General features: G+C 41.8%; 1 protein-coding gene across 1 annotated transcript in view; it reads right to left on the reverse strand.

Annotated features, from left to right (window-relative positions):
• Nucleotides 1–1,333: 1,333 nt before the first annotated feature.
• The window catches only part of LOC310880291 (uncharacterized protein), an 88,372-nt gene continuing 66,498 nt past the window's right edge, over nt 1,334–23,207 (reverse strand). Inside the window, exons 7-13 of the mRNA XM_083795851.1 lie at nt 21,057–21,150; nt 9,760–9,883; nt 6,647–6,796; nt 5,117–5,186; nt 3,950–4,022; nt 3,414–3,857; nt 1,334–1,675 (exon numbers count right to left, since the gene is read on the reverse strand). Coding sequence (XP_083651977.1) covers nt 5,172–5,186; nt 6,647–6,796; nt 9,760–9,883; nt 21,057–21,150 — 383 coding nt within the window. The 3' untranslated portion in view covers nt 1,334–1,675; nt 3,414–3,857; nt 3,950–4,022; nt 5,117–5,171. The remainder of the gene's footprint in view (nt 1,676–3,413; nt 3,858–3,949; nt 4,023–5,116; nt 5,187–6,646; nt 6,797–9,759; nt 9,884–21,056; nt 21,151–23,207) is intronic.

The following is a 23,207-nucleotide window of genomic DNA, read 5'->3' on the forward strand; positions in this document are numbered from 1 at the left end:
GCCTGTCCCACCGAAAGAGGTAACAATTTTGTTGGTAGGGTAGATTCCCGAAGACTTTAGGGCCAAAGACTTTGCTGGGATTGGAAGACATCAGGACCGAGAATGGAGCACGACCAGGCCTGGCAGCATTTGCCCCCATCACCTCTTTGTGTCTCTCCCTGGACCAGAGCAGCAGAGACAAGAATGAGTACAGGAGAAAGCAGTGACAACGTGCAGAGCTTTTCATCCTGCAGCCTGTGAAATCCTGCCCTGCGTCTCGTCTTTTACAGCGGCCTGCAAGTTATTCGTTCTCAAAGCAAAAAAAAAAAAAAAAAAGAGTTGACGGTTTCTGTCCGCTCCTCGGATGCCACGCTCCAAATGAAGAGAGGAGCAATGCTGCCACCAGCTCTGGTGGGGAGGGACCTGGTGGGGCAGGGACAGGGGCTGCTCCGTGCCCCCGATGTGCCGGGGGGGCAGCAGGGGCCGGAGGACTTCTCCCGCAGCACTTTGGGGACATAGCGATTTTACTAAAAAAGGAGCTGGGAGAGCTGCAGTCCGGCCAGGGCTGCGGAGGCAGGGCTGGCTCTGCCTGCATCGCCGACAAAGTTGTGGCTACATGAGAAATATTAGCAAATTGTAACATTTCCCTTTATAGCTGTGCTGCAGACCGTGTTTCCACATTGCTGCAAAGCCTGCTTTCCTTCGCTTTTTGTCCCTCAGTGCAATTCGACAAGGTTTTTTTCTCCCTTAATATGTGGATTTATTTTATGTCACTGAGCGCTGGCAAGGACGGAGAGACTTTTAATTTGCAGTAATCTGAATTCTCGAAATAACAAGCTACAAAGGTCCGTGATTAAATGCGGAGCATAAGATATCTGCAAGAACAAGTACTCTGTGTTCCTTAAAAGATCGTTTAGATAATAGTGACATAACCTGAGTACCCGGTCGCGGTCCACTTTAATCAGGAAATATGCCTCTGGAGCAGAACCATCCAGCCTAGGAAAAGAAACAGAAGTAAAGCCCCTACCAGTAGGAGAAATTAATGCATTCCACTTAGACAGAGATTAATTATTATGAATCAGTCCAAAAATACATTTGCCCCAAGTGGGAGTACACGCTTTTCTATTCATCAAGTTGCTTTCAAATAATCATTAAACATCTTAAGACAGAAGACGATTTTGCTAACCCAAAATAAACATTGCTAAAAGTTACAAAATGAGGAATATCTTTTTTTTTTCCTTTTTTTTTTTTTTTTTAATGTCTGCAGCATTTTGACCAAGGGTGGTTGCCTGCAAGTGAGATAGACAGAACATCTGCTGGAAGAAATGTGTATATGTGCAGAGGACTCTGCTAATTCTAGTATATTTCTTCTTGTTTGCCTGTCAATGTTGATTTTTCCATATAATTTTTAACTCCCAAGTCCCTGAGTTAAATTTATATTTGCTAATAATTTTGTCCTGTTAGAGATCTTGACTATAGTCTCAATGACATCTCAAAGGGTTATAAATCAGAGTTAAAGGACAAAAATCACTTTTGTGGTATTTTGCAGAAGGATGATGATTTTTTTTGGTGTGGTGGGACAAGCACTTGCAGCCCGGCTCCCTTGCATCACTGGTCATTTACACTCGATTTTCCATGTGTCTCTTGGTAGTCCTTGGCAGATTCATCCTGGTGGCAATGCTCTGGCTGAACATTCCTGGGTAAGGGAATGTGCAAGAACAACAAGTTAGGCAAAATAAAAAGGGAGGGGGAGAAAAAAGAAAACAGAATGCAACGTTAAAAAACAGCAGGAAACAACTGTGTTGCCAACTGGAAAGTATTATTTTTTTTTAACTGAATTCACATATGCAGAAAGTTTCTCCTGTGAAACATTCCCCAAACCATCGTTCCACATCCATGGCTCAATACTTCTGGTGGACCAGGAATGAGAAACTTCTTCCCTTTGGCTTTGCAGGGCCAGGGTGAAGTGCAGAGCAGGCAGATATCATCTATTATTTAACCAGCAGATCCTGTGATGTTAATGAGGTTGACTCCACAGCTACCTTTATCTGGCAGAGTAAGAGATGGGCCTCTAGCTACAGCATTTTCAGCAGTCCTCCTTTTCTTCAGTATTAGACTCTTATAATTTAAGGTTTAGTACTCATCCAATCTAAGCAGTGCTGATAGGCAGTGCTTCCACTGATGCTTTTTCCATTACAAAATAGTGTTCTACCCAAACATACTTTGTTTGACACCAATAAATCAGGGCAGCTCTTTTAATCAGATCTTAGATTGAACTAGGCCAAATCTTTTTTAAAGCTTATAATATTTGGTGACTTTTCAAAGAAAACCCTTTTTATTTTTATTTTTTATTATTTTTTTTTAGTGGCACAGCCCAGCACTCCCTGTTCCTGGCAGCAGCTCAGAAGCGCTCTGAGAAATGCATCTCTTGTGGCAGCTCTGACCCAAATGAAATCGAGAAACCTTGGAAATCTCACGGGAGATGGATTTTTGTGAGTTTTCCAATTTAAACAGGTGGAGATAAACTAAGATAAGTGTCTGAGACAGATCTGCAACATGTGGAACGTTCATCTCTAACCAGAAATGTCTCTCTCTATTTTTATGGCCTTACCCCTTATTTTTTTTTTTAATGAGATAAGCCTACAGACACTTGATTAATGGTGGAGAGAGTAATATAAAAGAGTGAATGGGGAAAATAGATGTAGTAGAAAGGAGCCTTCATTCTTAACTCTGATGAACACTAGCTTTCCAAAGGAGAGATTATTTTAATTGGCCAGCTAATGCCTCAGGAAGGGTTTGAAATGACAGGGAGAGGCTCTCCAAAAGCCTAGCAGTTCTGATGCTTTTCCCATGGAACAAGGACAAAGAGAAGCGACACATAATGCTTGTTTCTGTTACTTAGATATTTAAAATGTGTTTCTCCAAATCAGATCTAAAGTTCTTCTACCATATTCACTATGCCAAAAAGAGAAACAGACAGCATCTTTGTTTTCAGAACAGCTTTCTCAAGTCATACCACAGTTTATTTTATGACTTCAATATCCTCTATATTTCTTTTACTCCATTTCTTCATTATGAACTCAACATTAGCAAGTGTTGCTAAGTAACATCCTTTAGGCCCCTATAATTTTGCTACATGACTGCACTATAACCATACATTAATACTTCGTAAAGCAGTAACTATCAGCAATAAGCACTATATTACTTTAAGGGAAACCACAGTATGTTCTCATTATAGCTGTACGTGCCTCCGAATTGCACCCATCAGCAGGGTAATTCACCACTGCCAGAGGCGAAGGTGAATAAGTTCCCTGTTGAATTTACAGAAATATCGAAGCTTCTCTCAGGCAATGGATTTATGCAATGAGTTTAGCTGTGACTTGTTTCCCTTGCATACTAAAAAGGAACTGCATCCACAGCCACTGGCTGCATACCTCTGTGGGCAGGAGTCTACTCCTGTAGACTGCTTCTCCTGTGTGATGCCAGGATGTCACCACAGAGAGTTGACAGAGAAAGAACACCATGGGAGGCTTGGTGGTTTGGAGCACTGGTCATGGGTCAGCCCCTTGGGTATAGATGGAAAAAGTGGTCAGTAAGCGCAAGAAGTCCTTGAGAAGGTCACCTGCTGAAGCTCGATATCCTAGAAGGTTCAATACCACAGGAATCCACTTACCTAAAGACAAGTGGCACAAAAAGACATATACCAAGAAATATTTTAGCTTAATTCCTGCCTTAAATGATTTGCTGGTGTTAACAAGAATGGACAGCCTGAAAACCCATGTCTCAAACAGGAGATGATGATGGTGCTGGGGTGGTGTAAAGCAAGATGCTTATGAGCTGGGTGCCAACACACACAAAGTTCAGAGAGAGTTTTCTGCCTGAGAAGTCAGACATATAATTACTGGAGAAAAAATATCATTTTTCATCCTTTTAATTCTGTGGTAAAAGAAATTAAAGGAAAAACAAATACCTTTAATAACTTCAAAACGTGCTTTGTCATCAATCTCAATTTGGTGTAACCAGCCTTGCAGGAAGTTCAAAAGCTGCAGTGGGACAACAGCGGACTTCAGGGACACTGGGCATTTCAGAAACACAGTTCAAATTGTGCCAAAAATTTAATGATATTTTACCATAAATCTAATTTTGAAGTGGAGTCTTTGTGCATTCATGAGCACATGTATATTTATATATGCACACATATATAGAGTACTCATGGGCGCATGCAGCTGCGTGTGTGTTCTCACACATGCACAAATTTCTCTGACAGCAAAGGGAACAGGGTTCTTCAATAACTATATAAAAGCTTAATTTCATGTCTAGCATTTCCCCTTTTTTGCTCAGTTGAAGGTCTAGTATTGACACATTTCATTATGTAATTCAGGTTTCCTCTCTCTCAAGGAACAGACTGCTTTGCCATGTTCAATAAAGTAATGAAACATTGAATAAACCTTTCTAGCAGAATAACTACATGATATTAAACCAAAGTTTTATCTTATCCTCACCCTGTACTCCACTTTCTTTAAATGTATCTTTGTAACAACCAAACTAGCCATAAATTAGTCATGATGATATTACAGCTGAATTTAATTTTAAAGTCTCTCAGCAAGTTGTTAAGGGTTTCTTGCCTAGGTCACTCCTGAGGAAATTTGAAAACTCTGGTGTGATTTATGAATATTGCTATATTGCTAGAGTATAAAAGGCTATGGGGAATACAAGCACATAAACCTCTCTTTAATTCAGCTCCAATAAAAATTTCATTTCTTATAGCAAAATAAACATGTAAATCAATGTTTAATGATTCTGTTGTTTTATTACGTAACTTATTATTTGCCTTTAAACATCCAAGCCAAGTAAAATCTGGGACCCTGCTCATTTTTGCTGAAACATAATTAGTTAGCAATTAGATCTATTCTGTAGAGGTTGCTTTCTTCGGTGGCAGTCATAATATAAGAGAAGACAGCCCAGGAACAAAAGGCCTGGCTTCTCCATTCCCCCATGTATAAACACATTAGCCCTATTATTAGCCCATTTTTCAACATAAACATCTTTTGGTCTGAAATTTACTCAGCTGTCTAGGGGATAATCACTTCCTTAAAATTACTATACCATCAGTATTCAAGTTCAGGGATGCTCTTACCTTGAGTCTTGTTGTGCAAGCTAAATGGACATTACGACTTCTTCTGCTCCTCTCATCATGCAGCCTCTCCCTGTATTCGGGAAATAGTCCCACTGATATTCATCCCCTTTGGGTAATGGGGCAGTAGATGGCCAGTGAAGGAGAGAAATTAATAACTTTTTGTTAAAAGATGTGAAATTCTGGACATTTTTGCTGGACTTCAAGAGATACTTAATGATAGCATTTCTTCCAAAATAAACTAAAATCACAGAGAAGCTCATCACACCTCTAGACTCGTATTAATCACCTGCTGAAGTCCCAGATATGCTTTAAGAAAATGAGGGTTTCCACAAGTAGTAACGTGGGGGCATTTTGCAGGATCTGGCCATTTCCATCCATAAGCACCGGGGCCTGCTGGCTTTTACAATCCCATGCCATCACAGCGTCCCTTGCCCTGGTGAATATGTAACTTCCCAAGCTAGTATCATCTCTAACCTATTGTAGAGACATGTACCTCAGTTTCTCTGAAATATTGCACACGTTTCTTGATCACTGGGATGCAATAATCCCCAAGCTTAACCATTTTTTTTTTCTTGGCAATATTGTTCGACCTTAGGTGAGTCACTTAATCTTTGTTTCTGTCCCTGTTTTGCTGCCTATAAAAGTAGGATAATATTGGCTCAGCTAACCTGCTGAACAAGGTGATAGTCTACACAAATAGCTGAAGTAGGATTAATGTTTCTCAAGTACCCAATTGCTGAAAAATGCTGTCAGTCCAAAGTGTATGCTACTATAATTATGGCATACAATAAAAATCAGACAGCTAGGCAGATCTCCTTGTGCCAGCTTTTATCTCTGCTACTCAACTTTGCACGTACATGTCCAATGGAAAAGAGATTTGAAAACTAAATTGCCCTTGAAACTAGACTAGAAACTTTCAACCAATGGCTGGGGAATGTCTATCAACATCAGTCTGGGCTATTACCAGTTTCTTCCAACTGGCTCTGTCTGATTCTGCTGCTTCATGTGCCAAAATCCTCAATTTTTACTGGTAAAGGATGAAGGGACAATTTTGAGAAAAGGACTTTAATTGGTCAGGGTGCAGCAGGGTCTGAAGAGACCCTTCAGGGCTTGACACACATCATCAGCCAAAGCTGCATGTCTGGGGTTGGCAGAGCAGTAGATGACAGCAGTCCTGCCATCTCCACACACCCAACGTCCCATGCAGGTCAAGGGGGTGCGGTGTCCTGCATTGCAGCCTGCTCGTCCATGAACTAAAATATGGCACTACTCCATTTGGCTGGGAGGTCCAAGCAAAAGTGTGACTGACCCATCTTTTTTTCATCTTCAGAGAGAATAATTTTTTGAGGTTGACACTACATGCCTCGTGTGAAAGCCTTCCACAAACCTTTGTGCAGTATATTCTGCAGCAGAGTGGGAGGAGCGAGCAGCTTTTCGGTACTCATAAGAAAACAGAAAAATGCTTTTTCTTTTATGCTATAAAGTCATCAGAAAGGGCTGAAGTTTTAAAGTGAATGAGATTGCACTTACACTAAGTGCCTGCCACCTCAAGTTCCCTTCCTGCTCTCTCCCGTGTCTCTTCAGCCGTAACTTCCACCTGGAAAATGCCTGGCACATTTTGGGAACAAGGAGCAAGCAACAGCCTGGATGCCTTTCAGTCACAGCTGCTCTGAGGCATTTCTGGAAAAAAAAAGAAAAAGCCACTTTGTCCTTGTGTTGGGCACAAAGTGGAACAAGGGGTGATGCATTTTATTTCCACATCTCCTCATTTTCCTAGGGAATTCTTCATTCCTCTGGATTTCTCAGCATCCACCCAAGCAATGTTACAGTGCAGCTGTACCATGTTACACCAGCCGAACCTGTGCCCCGCTGCCTCCCAGGTTTATGCACCTTTAAGCAGAGGACAGCATACACAGCTGCTTTGACTAGCACATGGATCAATTTGATTGCATGCTACTTGGTTATGAAGGTGAAAAAAACATGGGCTCTTAGCTTTTGGTAAAATGAACAAGAAAAGAAAACACAAAGGAAACAACAGCCTGGAGATAAAAAGCCCTAAAATTCCATAAAATGTCAACTCCAAGAAATGTGGTGGGTGTAAAAATCACAAATTAAGCTTTACATTCATATACAGCATCTACGTTTGTTCCAAACAATGCTCAATGAGGAGAGCTGGGAACCCTGTGAGCACTGCCTCCCACCGCGGACATGCCTCCCATTCCTGGGGCTGGCCAGCACCCGGCCTCGCTCCACATCTCCCACCTCCACCCTTCCCACGGCCATCCCTCAAAGCCACCAGCCCTTCCCCACAGCTCCAGGGAGGAGTTTTGCTTCCTCTTTGCAACCCTTGCTCCAACAGCTGGGGAACATCTCGAGGCACGGGGCAAACAGGCACCAGATCAGGTCACTGGGCAGGGCTCTACCTGTTGCTCTGCAGAAATTTTGGAAGAGCTGTGGAAGTCATGGCCCTGCTGCAGATCTAACTGAGCACTGGGGTTGGCTCATATCTGTAGCCCAGAGTACAGAGCACAAAGCCTTCACCCAACACAAAGAATGAGATGATAATTAATTCCCGTTTCCTATAATGTCAGGAGAGGAGGGAAAATGTCAACTATATTTGTTAATATTTGCAAAATAATATTCATTTAAAAAAAAACACTGAAAATTACTCAAATTTCCAGATCAAAAAAGAAATCAAATTAGTTTTTTTTTTAACAAAATCTTCTCCAAAATTTGACCAACTTTTTTTTTTTTCTTTTTGAGCAAAAAAGACTTTTTGACAAACTTAAGGAACAAAGATACAAAATCTGTTCAGCATGAACATCATCAGCTCTGCAAGGCCTCCGTACCGGCTGAAGATCTTACAGAAGCTATAATGCACAGAGTGCTTTTGTGGAAGAAAATATTTTGAACAGGCTGTGTTTTAATACATACAGTCAAAGCATCAGAAACTGTTTTAAAATAAAGGCTTTATAAATATTTGTTTTAATGCAATTGGCGTAAGACCTCACTGAATTAGTGAGTGGAAAAGAATATTCTTATATAAACCTACTTTTTCTATGACCTACGCTGCTTTTGGAAGTTAATCTAGATGTTGTTACATCATGCAGAGAAAGCAACTGCAGAGTAGGACTTAAAACCCTCAGACCTTTCAGAAGACATTATAAAACTCACTGGCGCTGTGATATTTGTGAAAAATAAATGCTTGCCCACCTTCCAGACTTTCCCAGAGAGGCTGCACGGTAGGTGTGCTCAAATTTTTCGACTGGGCTTCAAGTGGTGTGAAGCAGCTACTGAATTGCTGGCACAGCGAGCTCATGTTGAACTAACATGAACTTCATGCAAATTTTTTGAGTTTGCCAGAGTTGCCGGTTGGGGTGAACTTGTAGTAACAGGCTTGTCAAAGAGCCTCTCTGGCAGGCTGCAAGCTGCATCTGGAGCTGCCTCAGCTTGAGCTCGCTCCAAAGCTAGGACAAGCTTGTGCAGCCCAGCTATAAACTTTTAGCTGGAGAGAAGACAGAGAGCAACCCAACAGCCGCAGAGCAGCTGAATGTCAGGGCAATCCCAGAGCAAAGCCAAACCTTCGGAGAAGCTGCAGAAGTGAAAAGTTTACTGAGACCAGACTGGGTGTAAGCCCGTTTCAGCTGTGCTAAGGAAGCCGAGGACTCAAGAGAGATGGTTGCTCATTTTACTATCTGCTTGGGATGCCTGTAGCTACAAAGATGTTCACACCCTGAGATGAGAAGACCCACAGCCTCCACAGAGTCACACGCATGGACCTCAGCTCACCTACGATGGTACCTCTGTCCATCACAGCAGGGAGGCAAGATTTCCAGGGAGAAATATCAACTTTAACACACCCCAGGAAAAAATGAACCAAAAGCCCAGCTGGTCAAGCCTCACCAGCTGCACAGCTGAGTCCAACAAAGCACACCGCAGTCCCCAAACTTTGTCTCAGCAAGGACAACATTGGAGCTCATCTCATTTTCCAGCTCTCCCAGGAAAAGAAACTGTTGTTTTTCCCTTAAGACATCTCTTTCCTGTTCACTGTCAGGAAAATTTCCCTGATATTTCGCCAAAAATCAGGTAACAAATGGCCCATGAAGTAAATAATACAACAAGGCCAGAAAGAAAAGAGGAAATGTCTAAAAGGAGAAAAGGGACAAATGAGTCCCTTTTGAGCTGAAAAGAATGCACTGAGTTTGTCTGGTACATTTTGCTTCATTTCCAGTAATTCACGCCCTGCAAGATTTCTAGAAACAAACAGATCAAACATTTACCAAAAAAACTCACACTAGCTGAGCCACAGCAGCCAATGAAAAAGTGGATCCAAGCGAGCAGGCAGAAAAACACGAGATTTCTAACAGCTTTGACAGCCAAAACTGATTGTCACTGGGCCAACACAAAGAATTTTCCAACTTCTAATTTTGAGTGACAAGAGCAAACAGGATCATTTCTTCTGTCCCTGAACTCTCTGTCAGTAGGATTCCTCCCCCCACTTCAGAACTCAGCCAGCACCTTGGGTCAAGCTCTGTGTTTCCTTTTAGGAGCTGAGCAGTGCTTAGTGCATGGCTGGAACTAACCAACCATCCAAAGACAAGCCAGCCAAAGTTGTGAAAGCAGCGAACCTCTCAGCATCTCACCATGACGTCCCCCAGCAAGGAGATGCTGTCACTGTTTTCAGGTGCTCCAGGAGAGACAGCACGTGTGCTGCTGGCAGAGACAAGGCAACCCAGGTATGATGCTGGAGAAGACTTTGGAGGAGCTCTGAAACAGAAAATCTAGTCAGAGTGAGAATGGGGAAGACAACAGGGAGACAAAAAGAAAATGAAGAGTGGGTGAGAATTAAAAAAAAAAAAGCTGCATAAAATTAATATATAAATAATAACAAAATAACGCTCATTCACAGCATCGTTACGAACAAGCAGTAGCTGCTTATGAGCAAAGTCTTCCCAGAACCATATCCCACATCTGCGTTTTCCATTAAGGCAGAGTAATAGTCTATGGAGCACATGCTGTTCATGTGCATATGCCCGGTGACTGTGAAAATCAAAACTGTGTCTGTTACACAAATATTGGGAAATAACTCTCTAGATAAGCTGTGCATGTATTTGCAAGCAAAATATGCGGCCATACCAGTTTGTGCACACAAAACACACAATTTGTATGTGCAAATAAGGGCTCCAGGCAGGTTAATACTTTACAGGAGACCAAACTCTGAACCAGCAACATAAATCCATAGGAACAGTCACTACGGTCACATCACCAAATAACAGCATAACAATCACCCCGAAAAAGCCACATCTTAATTTCTGTTTGAGCTGGTTTCACAAACCTTCCTTGATTCTATCATCCGTGAATAGATCTCAGACAAGAACTCTCTTATCCTGACCATCTAATGCGTAGCTCAGGGAAGCTCAGGTTTTATTAAGCCCTATAAACTATCACATTTCTACCCCCTTCCGACAGAAGTCACTTAGAAAGTTAAAAACTCTATGAGCAACAGAGAGTTATTTTCCTAATGAGGTTTTCATGTAATTGGCACTTTCTTGCTATTTTGGTGAAAAGAAAGAGACTCAGTTTCTCACGTATATATGCAAACTTCAGGTCATAAATGCCAGCTGATTACCCGTGGTATTCTTCTACAGCACAAGTTGACAGTAAATAACAGCAAGCTTTCCAGTTGTTGCGAACAGACATTATAGCTTATTAAATCAGTCCACTGTTAGCTCAGCAACTCTCTGTTTCTATACAGTGATTTTTTTTCTGAGTAACAATGTCCATATCAATCTCCTGGGCATGGTTCGTACCAAGAACACGTGCTAGAAAATTGCATTTGGCCTCTGCTTTTCCATCTCTCCTCAAGCTTTGTTTTCTCTTAAGTTTAAAAAGTTTTTGATTAAAGAAATTATTTCCTTTCTTTGGGAGGTTGAATCAAAAGTCACTACAATCTCTGGAAGTTCTTTTCATTAACGTACTGGGGCTTTACATTAGACTTTCAATTAGAAATAGTAAGCACAGGAGTATAAAGAAACAAAAGTTAAGGGGCGGGTGGGCAGGAGGTGGAAGTGTTTCATGACCATTTACAAACCTCTAAGGTTTCATTTGGCTTTATGTTAACTTTGGGTCAAAGGTTTGGGTCAGCTTTTATTCTCCTCGGTCCCCGTTTGCTCTGATCTTCTTTTCCAGAGCAGGAATCCTGACAGATGCCCTGTGAAGAGGGAAAAATCAGTCTGAAAAACTGGACTTGAGCTGAATGATGGGGCAGCTACTTTGCAGTTTGTTTTCATGCTACAGCACCTGCAAGTCCCTCACCCAAATCAGCACTGCGTTTGAGTGTACCCTGCTGATATTTTAGCAAAAAGTAATTAGAGTCCATACAACGATTAGTGCTGCTGCTTGGCATCTCCTGCAAACCACCTCAATGGTGACAAACGGCAGAGCTGAATTTTAGGACAGTGCCACTGACAAGACAAGAGTTAGCTGAGGTTGCCATTGTAAAACTACTCAGGGACAGTATTTTGCAGAGCAGAGGTGAAAGACAAAGCCTGCCCCAGGGAAATGGATGGTTTGTCCTGCAGAGGTGGCAGAGCTCCGGGGTGGCCCAGCCGCCATCCCACCAGCCTTGGCTTCATCGTGACAGGAGGGGGCTGAGGCAGTGAGAAATGGGTTTTGGCATTCAGGGCTAAGTGATACAAACGATGTGAGTCTGTAAGGAGAGATAATATCTGCACGTTAATTTGTTATTATTATTATTATTTAATTTTCAGTTGGTATAGTGGGGAAATCAGAGCAGCTTCTGGCATGTCTTCTAGCTAACTTCAAAGGTACGTACAAGCAGAAAACAATTACTGAATTTAACTAAATTATGCTAATCAATTGGACAATTTGAGGGAAAATAAAAAGGTAGCATGAACCTGGGAGGAAAGAAGGATGTTTGCAAGCAGAGATGATAAAGTGTGTAGCCTGGGGGCACAGCAGGAAGAACAGGTGTCACTCAGTCCTCGAGCAGTAACTGCACAAACAACTCATTTCCCTCTGCTTCATCCCCAGCTCCTCTTAATTAAGTCCCTGTCCATCCCTGCCTCAACCACACCAGCAGGGCCTTTGCAGGTCACTGTAACCCAGACTGCTAAGAGCTGAACTAACACCAAACACCTTCTGCACCACTTTATGCAAGCCTCCCGCATGGGGCTGCCGCGTTACTCGCACTTCGGCCCGATGGAGACTTCCCTCTTGCCACGGGACAAGCCAGCCAGGCGCTCAGCAGGATGAGTGCGGTCCCACAGCCTCGACTCAGAGGCGTTCCCACCTTGGCACGGGGTCAGCAACGTGGCCACAGAACAGAGACCAAAGCAGGTTCCTGACCTCCTTCGGCAGCAGGGAGCACGGCTGCCCACGTCGCGGAGGAGCAGGTCACGACCACGCAACCTGCACAGGCAGGGCGCTGAGCAGCGAACGGGCTTGTTCCTCCCAGTCAGCTTTTCCACCCTTCCAGCTTTAACCTTTCCTCCCTCTTTTTCTCCATTCTTGACACACAGACCCAGAGGATTTTTTTTCCCTCTTCCATTTCTGTCAATAACACACTGTGTTTATTCGAAACAACATTACTTGCCATGGTTTTGAAATCAGCTCGGGGCATAATCGCTGTCTCGTGACACCTATTTTGGAGGCTGCATTTAGAAAACTTTTTCAGCCATGAATATTTGAAGATTACTATATTCAAGTCACTTTCAAACATGAAATGTTTTTGCATCTCAGGGGAATTACACTGTAGTACTGTAATCCTTTATATTAATCATTTCCTCTTCTGATTTAAATTCAGACTATGGATTTATACTTTTACTTTTCATCGATAAACAGCACTTTGCACATTAGCATGCCCTCAATGATGTTGACATTGAACAACAGAAAGTAGCTGTACCTTTTACGTCAGGACTTGAAAAAAATATTTCCCAGGTGTTTTTTCCACTTTTATATCATTTTAAAACTCTCAATATTCTCTAAAGTTTCACCTTCTACAGAAACTTCTAAATTTTTCAGGAGCTGTTCTTTTCTGACACCCAAGTGATGTCCTTGTGGAGTCTATGATGACTCCATGGGACAGGCAGCCCCAAACACCTGGCAACTTCTGCTTGTTTTCTCCCCTGGGAGCATTTATACAAGCATTGTGAAGCCCTAATTCAAGCAGAGGGACTGGATGCTTTTCACTGCCTACGTACAAGTAGCTCCATTGCAACCAATTAGTAAGATGAGACAATTTAAGGCAAATATTTCCTTTATCCCATACAAATAATATTTTCAGTGCTCACGTTCAAGTGGCTAAACAGCAAAAATGAAGGACTTTTTTTTTTTTCTTTAATAAAAAGTTTCTGTTCTTAAAGCAAACAGCAACAAACCAGGCTGCTAGAAATATACTTGCTGGCGAAGGGCACAGTGGAGCTGATGGGGAGTTTTAGCTGTGAGTCAGGAATACATGGGGCAACCTGGGGAACTCTCTTTGGAAAAATTAAAAGCTTCCCTGAGAAGAATAGCATTTTATTGCTACTGATTGACTGCAAACAAAAAAAACAGCAACAATTTTACCCAACATGTCCTCTTGGTCCCTGTTCATGCCTGGGAAGGTGCGTTTCCCTCATTGCTGCCACATTCACCCCCAAGGTGTGCTGAACCCCCAGAGGTTTCTCTCCGTTGTGATGCCAGGGTGATCCTTATACCTGCTCTGAAAGCAAACAGGGCATTGCAGCAAAATACAAGACGCTTTAATGCCTGTTTTCACAGCTCCAATGAGATCTTTCCCCATCGGTGAAAATCAGGGAAGGAGGATTCAACTCTTCCTTTGTCTGAGAATAACAATTCTTGTACATCCCATAGACATAGCTGCTCAGGGTACACTCAGAAGACCCTAGTATGTCTGCAGCACAGTTCCTGAGCATGCTTACCTTTAAAAACATAAGCATTGACACTGCTGTTGGTGTCATTTGTGCCTGACTCTCAAAAAGAAATTTGTACTTTTTTTCCAATTAAATAAGCACATACCTGTACGTATTCTCACACTTCCTCGGAGGTTTGGGGGAATCACAGGTAAATGGCTCTTGATGAAACACGAGCACCGTGTACGGGTGCAGGATTTCAGAGTCAGCTTTCCGGGATTAGATGTCCCTGGCTAACCTCAGCTGTTCGGCATTATTTTGGAACTTGGCCCTGGCAGGTGAGGGGGAACCATCAGGAAGAGAACAAAAGGGTTTCTCTCCCTTCTGCCCTTGCCTCCGCCCTTCTCGGCCTTGGGCAAATGTGGTTTTAATTCGGGAATATAAGTGTCTTCTCCAAGTCACACTGGGGAGGGAGGGGGGAAAGGACAGCTGAAAAAAAAATCAATTGGATTGTAATTTATGAAGCTTTTTTACTGTGAAATTGAACTGGAAAGTCTTAACATCTGCAGAGATGAGCAAGTGGGTGAGCTGGAGAGGGGCTGGGGGTGCTGGAGCTCACTGGCAATGTGCTGGCAATGCAAAGTACTTCTCTGCTACTCTAAAACAGCCTTTAATTTTTGGTTTTCTTCAAGGCCAGCTTTTTTCTGATATAAAAAAAAAAAAACTGTGATCTAACGTAGCCAGGAGTCTAGAGACTCTTCTTGGTGTGATTTGAACAAAGAGTGCCACTGAAAGCTGCTTGTGACTGTTAAGTGGTTAAGAGCCATTTTTTCCCTACGTTATCCCCCACCTTGTGCTTTTGGAAATCTCCAAGCTGGGAGCTATTTTTGTTTCCTGCAGGTTATGACAGCCACAAAGCCAAGGCTGCGTACGTGCTACAGCTCTGACAGCAGACATGAATAACAGAAAAAAGCTCCAAACACAAGAAGCCACTCGGAGCGCTTGCTGTACTTTCCTAATGTATGTGACATTGACATAATGCGCCCCGAGGCGTTTTGGATCAGACAGTGTTTTCCTGTTCCACGTGCTGGTTTTATGAACAGCAATCAAGTTGTGAAACACATGTAGGCACCGTGTGTGGTGGGTGGCCTCCCGTCCCACGCGCAGGCAGGGCGCGGAGCCGTGGTGAAGGCCTCGCTCCTGGCCAAAGCCCTTTTGGGCATCGCGGGAGAGGGCTCCGGGTCCCCAGCAGGATTTGTGGCGGGGCTACTGGGATGCTGCTGCAGGGTGACGGTGTTACCATATCATTTTATCTGTCTGTGTAACACAGCACCTAAAAACTGCTTTTGTGATACATAGAAACACAACCATTTGTTGTGGTAGGGCTGACCTGTGAGTTGGGTTTGTTCCTCATCACTATACAAAATTTTAAACTCATTTCCCAAGCACACAGGTTGGATAGGAGCATCGCAGCTCAGCAGAGGCCAGTGCAAGCCCCTCTTCCCTAGGCTGTGAGGCAGCATCCCATCAGTCTGCCCCAGGTCTGGGAGCTGCGGTAGTGAATCACCAGCACAGACAACCACGTCTCTCCCTCCACACCCCCGTCGTTCAGAAGGAAACATCCATTTCTATACAGACAGGAAGCAGGACTAATCCCTTTGTGATTTCCTCCTCTAACCCCATTTCCCTGACACCCCATTCCAGCTTTCATCCTCCTATCTGGGCTATTTAGTCTAGAGCAGGGAAGGCGGAGGGGAGACATAATAACAGTCTTCAATTATGTAAAAGGCTTCTGCAGAGAGGGAGGCAATAAATTGTGGTCCACATCCACAGGGAAAACACAAAAAGTAATGGGCTCAAACGCAACAGGGGAGACTTAAGTTCAGCACTATAAAAACTTCCCTTCTGCAAGGACCATTGGGCACTAGAGATCATTTGGGGAGGCTGGGGGCTCACTGCTGCTGGCAGGGTTAGAGAAACACGTTAAACAAACAAGTGTCAGGAATGCTTTGTGTAGGGTCAGATGAGATGATCTCCTTGGGTCTCTTCCAGCCCTGTTTCTTTCATGCTGCACTGATAACAGTCCCAGCTTTGTTCCGTGGAGGCTGTCCACAGCAGAGCCACGGAGATATCCATCACACAGGGAGGAGCGAGTGCCCCACCATGGCCTGCAGCTGGCATGCCCATGTGTTAGGCTCCCTTCCCTCATAGTCTCCTCTACCATAGTCTACTGGTAGAGCCTGGTCTTACACAGCCCTTCCAAGAAGCAGCATCCTCCAAGATGCTCTACTCTGAAAGGCACTTCTTGCCAAAACATGCTAAAACCAGGACCAATCACATGTTTACTTAAGGATATCCTTAAGTGCTTTGCTGGACTGGGGCCTTACCCAGCGACATTTCAGGCTCTGGAAGGTCAGTAGGGATTGATTAACCTCTCTGCATGACCTGGAGGCTGGACGTCTACATCTGTCAAAATGGAGACATTTTACTAAAGATAATTTTTCTGTTTCAGATATCCTAGGCAGTAAAGCTGGTCAGTAACACCAAAATCAGAGAACAATCACCCCTCTCTAATCAGCAAAAAGATGCAAATGAATCTTAACAGATTTAATTTATATCATTACTGCTGATGAAGTTGGTAACCTTTAGCAAGGAGACATGGATCAATAGCTATTAGAGAAGAAGCAGCTGCAGATATCTAAATGGGCATGGACTAGGAAGTGAGGTGTAAAAGGTAATAGCAGAATATTTAAACCAGATGAAAGCTATAAGGTAGGTTAGTGACCTTGAAAGAACCAGATAAGTAAAAAAGTAGAGAAGGGCAACAATGATTTATATACTTGCCCTGCACAAATATTACAATGCTTATTGAAGGGTGTAGTAAATTACGAACAAAGTAGAGCTTTATTAGATTAATGGCAAGGGAATGGCAAGATTAATGGCAAGGGTCCCTGGATCTCATTTCTCCCTCTGATGCCACATCTAGGGAGCAGTGAATGAAACTTATGTGTACAAAACCAAACTTTTTGAATTGGCTTAAAAAATTCTATTAAGGAAAAATAAAAAGAAGAATTAAAGTGCACTCTAGACAGTTTTTAATATATGTAGTTCTGTATGTAAAACACATAATTAATCCCAGCCTACTTATATCAGAGGATAGTACAAACCATCCATCACAGCACTCTTAATTGCATATAGAAACATATTTATAATCACACCAAGTCCCTGCAGTGACTTCCACAACTTCTTTGACCACTGTCATCTAGAAAACAGCTAACTCTACAGGGAGAGCACCGGGGCACAATGTGCCCCCGTTAATCAGGGCACGGTCAGCTGCATTACTGGGACACACACCCCAGCCTGCTGAGCATTAAGGTCTGTGGCTGCCTTTTGCCGCAGGAGTGACTGGCGATGCCCTCCTCCAGCCCTGAGACTGCATTTAGTGAAATCGGTGGCCAAATCCTTATTGCTGTCATCAGGATAAGGCCAGAGGAGCTGGCACCACGCGGTGTGTTGCTCATTATTCTCCCCTCACCATGCACAGGTGACCCAAAAACCTGACCCACAGCCCAGTGAGCCCCTTTGGGCTTTGCTGTGCTCTGGATCGAGCCTCAGGAGAACAATTAGAATGAATGAGCTCAAATAAAAATGAATTATTGCAAGCATATTTCTAATCTTTTTTACTTGTTCCTCTTTGCTCCCTGTAAGAGCCATCACCCAGGCGTGATGCAGCCAAAGGAAGTTTTAGCTAAAAGAGGATTGTGGGTTAATATTCGTACTCAAAAGGGCTGCTTACAGGGGAAAAATAAAATAGCTAAGAAATCAAAAATATTCAACAGCAACACCACCTGCAGAGAATTATTTTTTCAGGTAGGATAGTGCAGATATAGCTATTATGGAAACATGAACCTTCAGCTCCTTTACATAATTCTGTTTTTCCTTCCTGGCAAAATGTCTTAAAAAAGTGGAATATGCTAATAATCCACTCTAATTCATCTCCCCTGAAGTTTTGTTTGAGCAGACTAACGCATTCTACTTGAACTCCATAATTCCTATGTAATTATTTTCAGTTATGTTCTCTTTAAGTCTCCACAGGCTTCTAATGAATTTAAGAAAACTTATGGTCTCTTGGAATTACCTGTTGTAGTTTCCCCACTGGTGTTAGCTTGAATTTAGCTAGTGGCTAAGCTCATTTTTTTGAAAATCATTATTAAAACTCTTTGCAGTCCATGGGTGTGACTAGACAAGAAGTTTTCCCCCATGCCTTTCCATGTCTCATCCTAAACCATTCTGGGCTCTAGTATGTAAAGACTGAAGTATTTCAGCTCTTTGTTATTTTTTTTTTTCCTGAAAGAAGGAATGGATAAATATGTATTTATTGGTCCCCAGCAGCCACAGTCACTCCTTAAAACCATGTCCCACTATGTGCATGGAAGGTGATCCCATGGGACTTGGGTTGGACAACTTGAATTAATCTGGGGAATTGAAAGCTAGGATGGAGCCCACTACTTCCGTTCAGCAGTGACACTGCCTGAAGATGTGCTCTTTTGCCATGAGAAAGGGCAAAAAAAGAGGCACGAGAAAAAGGAGAACAACTCCTTTCACCACACACTCCCTCCTTTCCCTGCTGCATCTCCACGAGAAATGGAAAGTCCCTCGCACCTGCAAGGTCTGCCAGTGGCCTCATTTCCTCTCCCCTCCACATCCTCCCACAGAAATGGCTTTATCTGTTCCACAGAAGTAACTCAACAAACTTTTTCAATGAAATATTTCAAGATCATCTGTGTACGAAAGCTAGGGATTTGTTTTTCTAAAGAATTTGCATTTTCTGAAGATTATAGTAAACTATTTTTAAAGGAAATTTGTAATTATTTGGAAAATCTGTGCCCTTACAATCTCATCTTCCTTGCAAGCAAGCCACATCCAGATGTATTCATTGGAAGTTCAACATTTGTATTTATTTTCTGACTTAAATGGTAGTTAAAACAAAACAAAACAAAACATCTCAAATGTTAAGATAGACTAAAATATTTTGGTCTGATGGTGCAAAAAAGTGTCATGATTGCAAAACAGTGAAACACTCACCTAAATAAGAAATTATAAAACACTGTTATAAATTATAAATTGATATAAATTATAAAACACTGATATAAAAAAAGTAATTTGAACTCATCACAATGAAATACAATAGTCAATACCACCTTAACATGAAACATTAAAAATGTCAAAGTAACACCTGCCTGTGAAATGCTTGATTGTTATGAAATTGTTTTGTACAGAAAATGGTCCCACAGAACTCTTTAACTCTATTTAATCAGTGCAGAAATCAAAGAAGAAGATTCTCATTTCCTTTTCTAAATGAAAAATGTCCATTTCATGAGGGAAAGGTCAGCTGTTCAACAGAGTGCTGGTGCACTTTAAAAAGCTTGAAATCTGCACCTGGACTTCCTCACATCCTCAATATTCCCCTCCCTCAGCCCGGCTGGGAGTTGCTATTTAATACCACATTTCTTGTTCTTTGTGCTTCCATTACTCTGCTAGCTGCATCTTTCTTAAAAATTATTCTTTCTGTAGCATTTGTTGCATTATATATAATAAATACTGCTTTACGTCATAATCCCAGCTAGACAGCTATAGATGTGTTAAATATATACTGTGACAAGTCTAATAAATAGCCATCCAACCACATTACAAATAACCTCAAAGTCAGTCCAATGAACATTGCAATAAATTTGGTTTTGACAGTGCATCTGTATAAATATCAGTAGTAAGACAGATCAGAAAGGCTAACCGGACTAAATAAGTTTGATTTTGGAAAGAATCTATAAGCAATAATGCTTCATTCTCCTTAGTGGGGAGAAGTATTCAGCAAAGAATATAACATGAGCAAAGGGAGAGGTTCCTGAACAAACTGCAGTTTATTTATATGAGAAAAATGAGGTATGCAAAGCAGGACATGTTTAACTAAATATCTATGGAAGTTGCACAATCTTTGCATGCATTAGAAGAGGAATCACTTTGTCTATTAACAGGCTCCTGTTGCCAACAACATTACCAGTAGCTGCAAACATCTACTGAACGAGGCAGACAGGTACTTTTTTTTTTTTTTTCCTCTGGGTGGGAACTGCAACCCAGTATTGTCTGCCAAATCTTTTGGAAAATATTCCAAGTATTTGGCTGACTATTCAGTAGCCTTATCAATACCACCACATCAGCACTTTTTCACCTACCAACCACTTTTTGCTGCCTTCAGCCCGACAGAAACCAAGAGTACCTCACACAGCCCCAGCAGGAAGAGGAGGACTGTCCCCACCCTGCATGCTGTGACTGCTGAACCTCAACAAGTGCCATTTGCACCCTGCTATATAGCTTCAGGAGGTAGGTTGTTCACCCGTGTTTTACCACATAGAAAACTTTCTGCATTCCCACTGCTCAGGTCTAGACGGCTTTAAGATCCTCCCTGGATTTGCTTTCCTATTACCAAAAAGGCCATTCCCTGTGAGCTGCAATGGCAATACTCAACACAGTTCTGTGTTTATTCTCCTCTGCTTAGATTAGATTCTTTTAGTTTTAGATTTGTCTTAGTTTTGTTTAGGAAAAAAATAACATTCTGTTCATAGGAAGATTTAGTATCACTCTTAGTTCCCTAACTGTCTCCTCCTGGAGCCCTGGGATCAGGAGATAATGCCACCAGTTTCCCCCCATGTCAGTCCACTCATCAAAGACAGACAAGTTACACAATAGCTGTACTGTTGCACAAAGCATGTTCACAAGCATCTGCATAATCCAGCATTTTCCACAGGGTGAGACTAAAGGGTCATGTAGTCCATGTCAGTTTCACACTACTCAGTACTGGTAAGGACTGTAGGGGCACAGTTAAAATATGAGAAACAGGAAATACTTCTTCACCATTCACCTTCACTCATCGTTGATTCACACTGAAGGTATTCAATAGGAACTGAAACTTTGGGCAGAACACTGCTAATGTGAAAACAGCAACTTTCCAGGAGCCCATAGACCATGGTGGTAGAATGAACCATACATACTTATGTGGAGAGCACAATTACCTTGTGTTCTGTTCCTTGGGACAGCACTGCATGGTGAGTTTGAAGTCCTCATCAGCTGTGTCATTTGACAAGAGCTTCCCAGGCGGTGACATATCTGCAAGAGAAGAGACTGAAGCTGTTTGCTCTGATAGGCAATGCCATTGCTCCTTCCTGCCCTCCACAGCTGTCCAGCCTTAGACTGCCTCACACATCCCTCCATGGGATGCAACATTTGCTTGTATTTGGCAGTGACTTCCTCCTCTGTGGGTGTCTGGGCATGGAAGGAGCAGCCTTGGACCTCCTCAGGTTTCACATGGTGGCATCAAAATCAAAGGAGCACTGAAGGGTTCTCAGCAAAATGTGGGACTGGCAGATTTTAGGCAGAACAAGTGGGGACAGAAGACCATTTTTTCCACCGATTGCTTTATAGCAATGTCTTATTAAAAGTTAAATATAGATATAGGGAAGTACAAACCTCAATAAGTCAGAGCCTGCATGCATCTAATTATATATATACCCTATTGGTCTTAGCTTAAAAATTCTAGTCTTAGTCCCGAAATACTCAAGTTTGCCTGGAAAACCTCAAAGAAATGATCACCAGTGAAGTTACTTGTCAGGCTCACACAGTCCATGTTGTTCTGTCTGTTATCAGAGTTTATTTTTTGGACATTTAGACTCCAGAGGCCTCCTGCTGCAGAGCAGTAAAGCAGCAAGGAGGATCCGCTGATTTGTGGCAAATCAGTTCAAGAAGGGAAGCCTTTCAGTGATTCCACTGTCTGTCTGTCTTCACATGACATGTTGCAAAGGTTAATTTGTTTTGAAATTCCCATTTTTAATTTGCGTTACTGATCAACGTAGCAATTATAAATGTTAATCTATTCTTCAGTGGCCTAAAATTCAGATGTTGAGACTGCTGCAATAAATAAGAATTCCATCACTTGCTGTGATTTATTAAGAATTGAGCAATACTGAGAACCCACTGAGTCAGAACAGTGAAATAAGCATGCTTTCAAGGCACACCCTTAATTAGTTTCAAAGCGGGATGGACCAATTATATCACTTTGATTTAAATCAGTTTAGTTAATTGTGATTTAAATCAGAACCAAGAAATCCAAATTCAGATAAGCTCAGTTTGTATTGCATTTTTGCCTTCTAACAGATATTCATAAGAAAGAGTTATTCTCAAAGACTCTCAATGAACAGAAATGCTTAATTGCAAACAAGGGTAGCTTTGATGTTGTAGTTAATATTTGTTTTTGTTAACTAAGAGAACATGTTAAAACTATATGTACATCAATATGTACATCTGCATTTATCTTGTCTTGATTTTTACATTTGTTTTGGGAGAAAATAGGACATGACATTTTCAGTCATTCAATTACCTTTTTAAAGTGCTTTGTGTCATGCTGCTTCTAAACAAAAGTATGCAGAGAACTCTTTAAAAAGACCTAAATTGTGTCCTGAACATTTTAGGAAACATTATTAAAATATTCATTGCATTTCGAGGTAGTTGATGTACCTAAGAGTAGAAATAACATCAGCAATTAGCCATCTGAGCTATTTTTTACGTCTTTCCATGTTCTCTGAGATCAGAATTGATCAGACTCCCACACACTCCTTTTACTCATAAGATGGAAGAGGGTAAACAAATTTTGCTGTTGTTTCAACTCCTAGTTGTTTTCACAACTTGTAATATTCTAGTCATTAACTGATGGAAAAAGGATAAAATAAAAAGAAAATGTTCCTTTTGCACCTGCAAAAGAGGTTACAGCTGTCAAAAGCTAGTTTATTACTCAAGAAGCTCCAATTCCAGGTGTCTAGCTAGTAATTTCCCCAGTTTAGTGATTTGACATTCTTCAGAATTTTGGCAGCGAATATATACTCCCAACGGTTATTTTTATGGAAGGGTTTATTAACATGAAAAAAATAATTTTATTTTAGTCATTTATAATGAGTTTAGGCTGCCGTCATTGCAGAATACATCTTAAAGTTTAATTTTAAGAAGAGAAGTATATTAATTTAAAAATTAAACGATGAAATGATGCATGTTGTAAAAATACCCAAAGGTCATCACTAAAGAGCAACTGACAGAAGGACAAGAACCAGAATGGATTAATTCACATCTGTTTTAGAAGGAAATCCCACAGAAACATTCCAGATTCCAATTTAGAT

Source organism: Anser anser (genome assembly GCF_964211835.1).
Source record: "Anser anser genome assembly, chromosome: 12".
Classification (NCBI taxonomy): Eukaryota; Metazoa; Chordata; class Aves; order Anseriformes; family Anatidae; genus Anser; species Anser anser.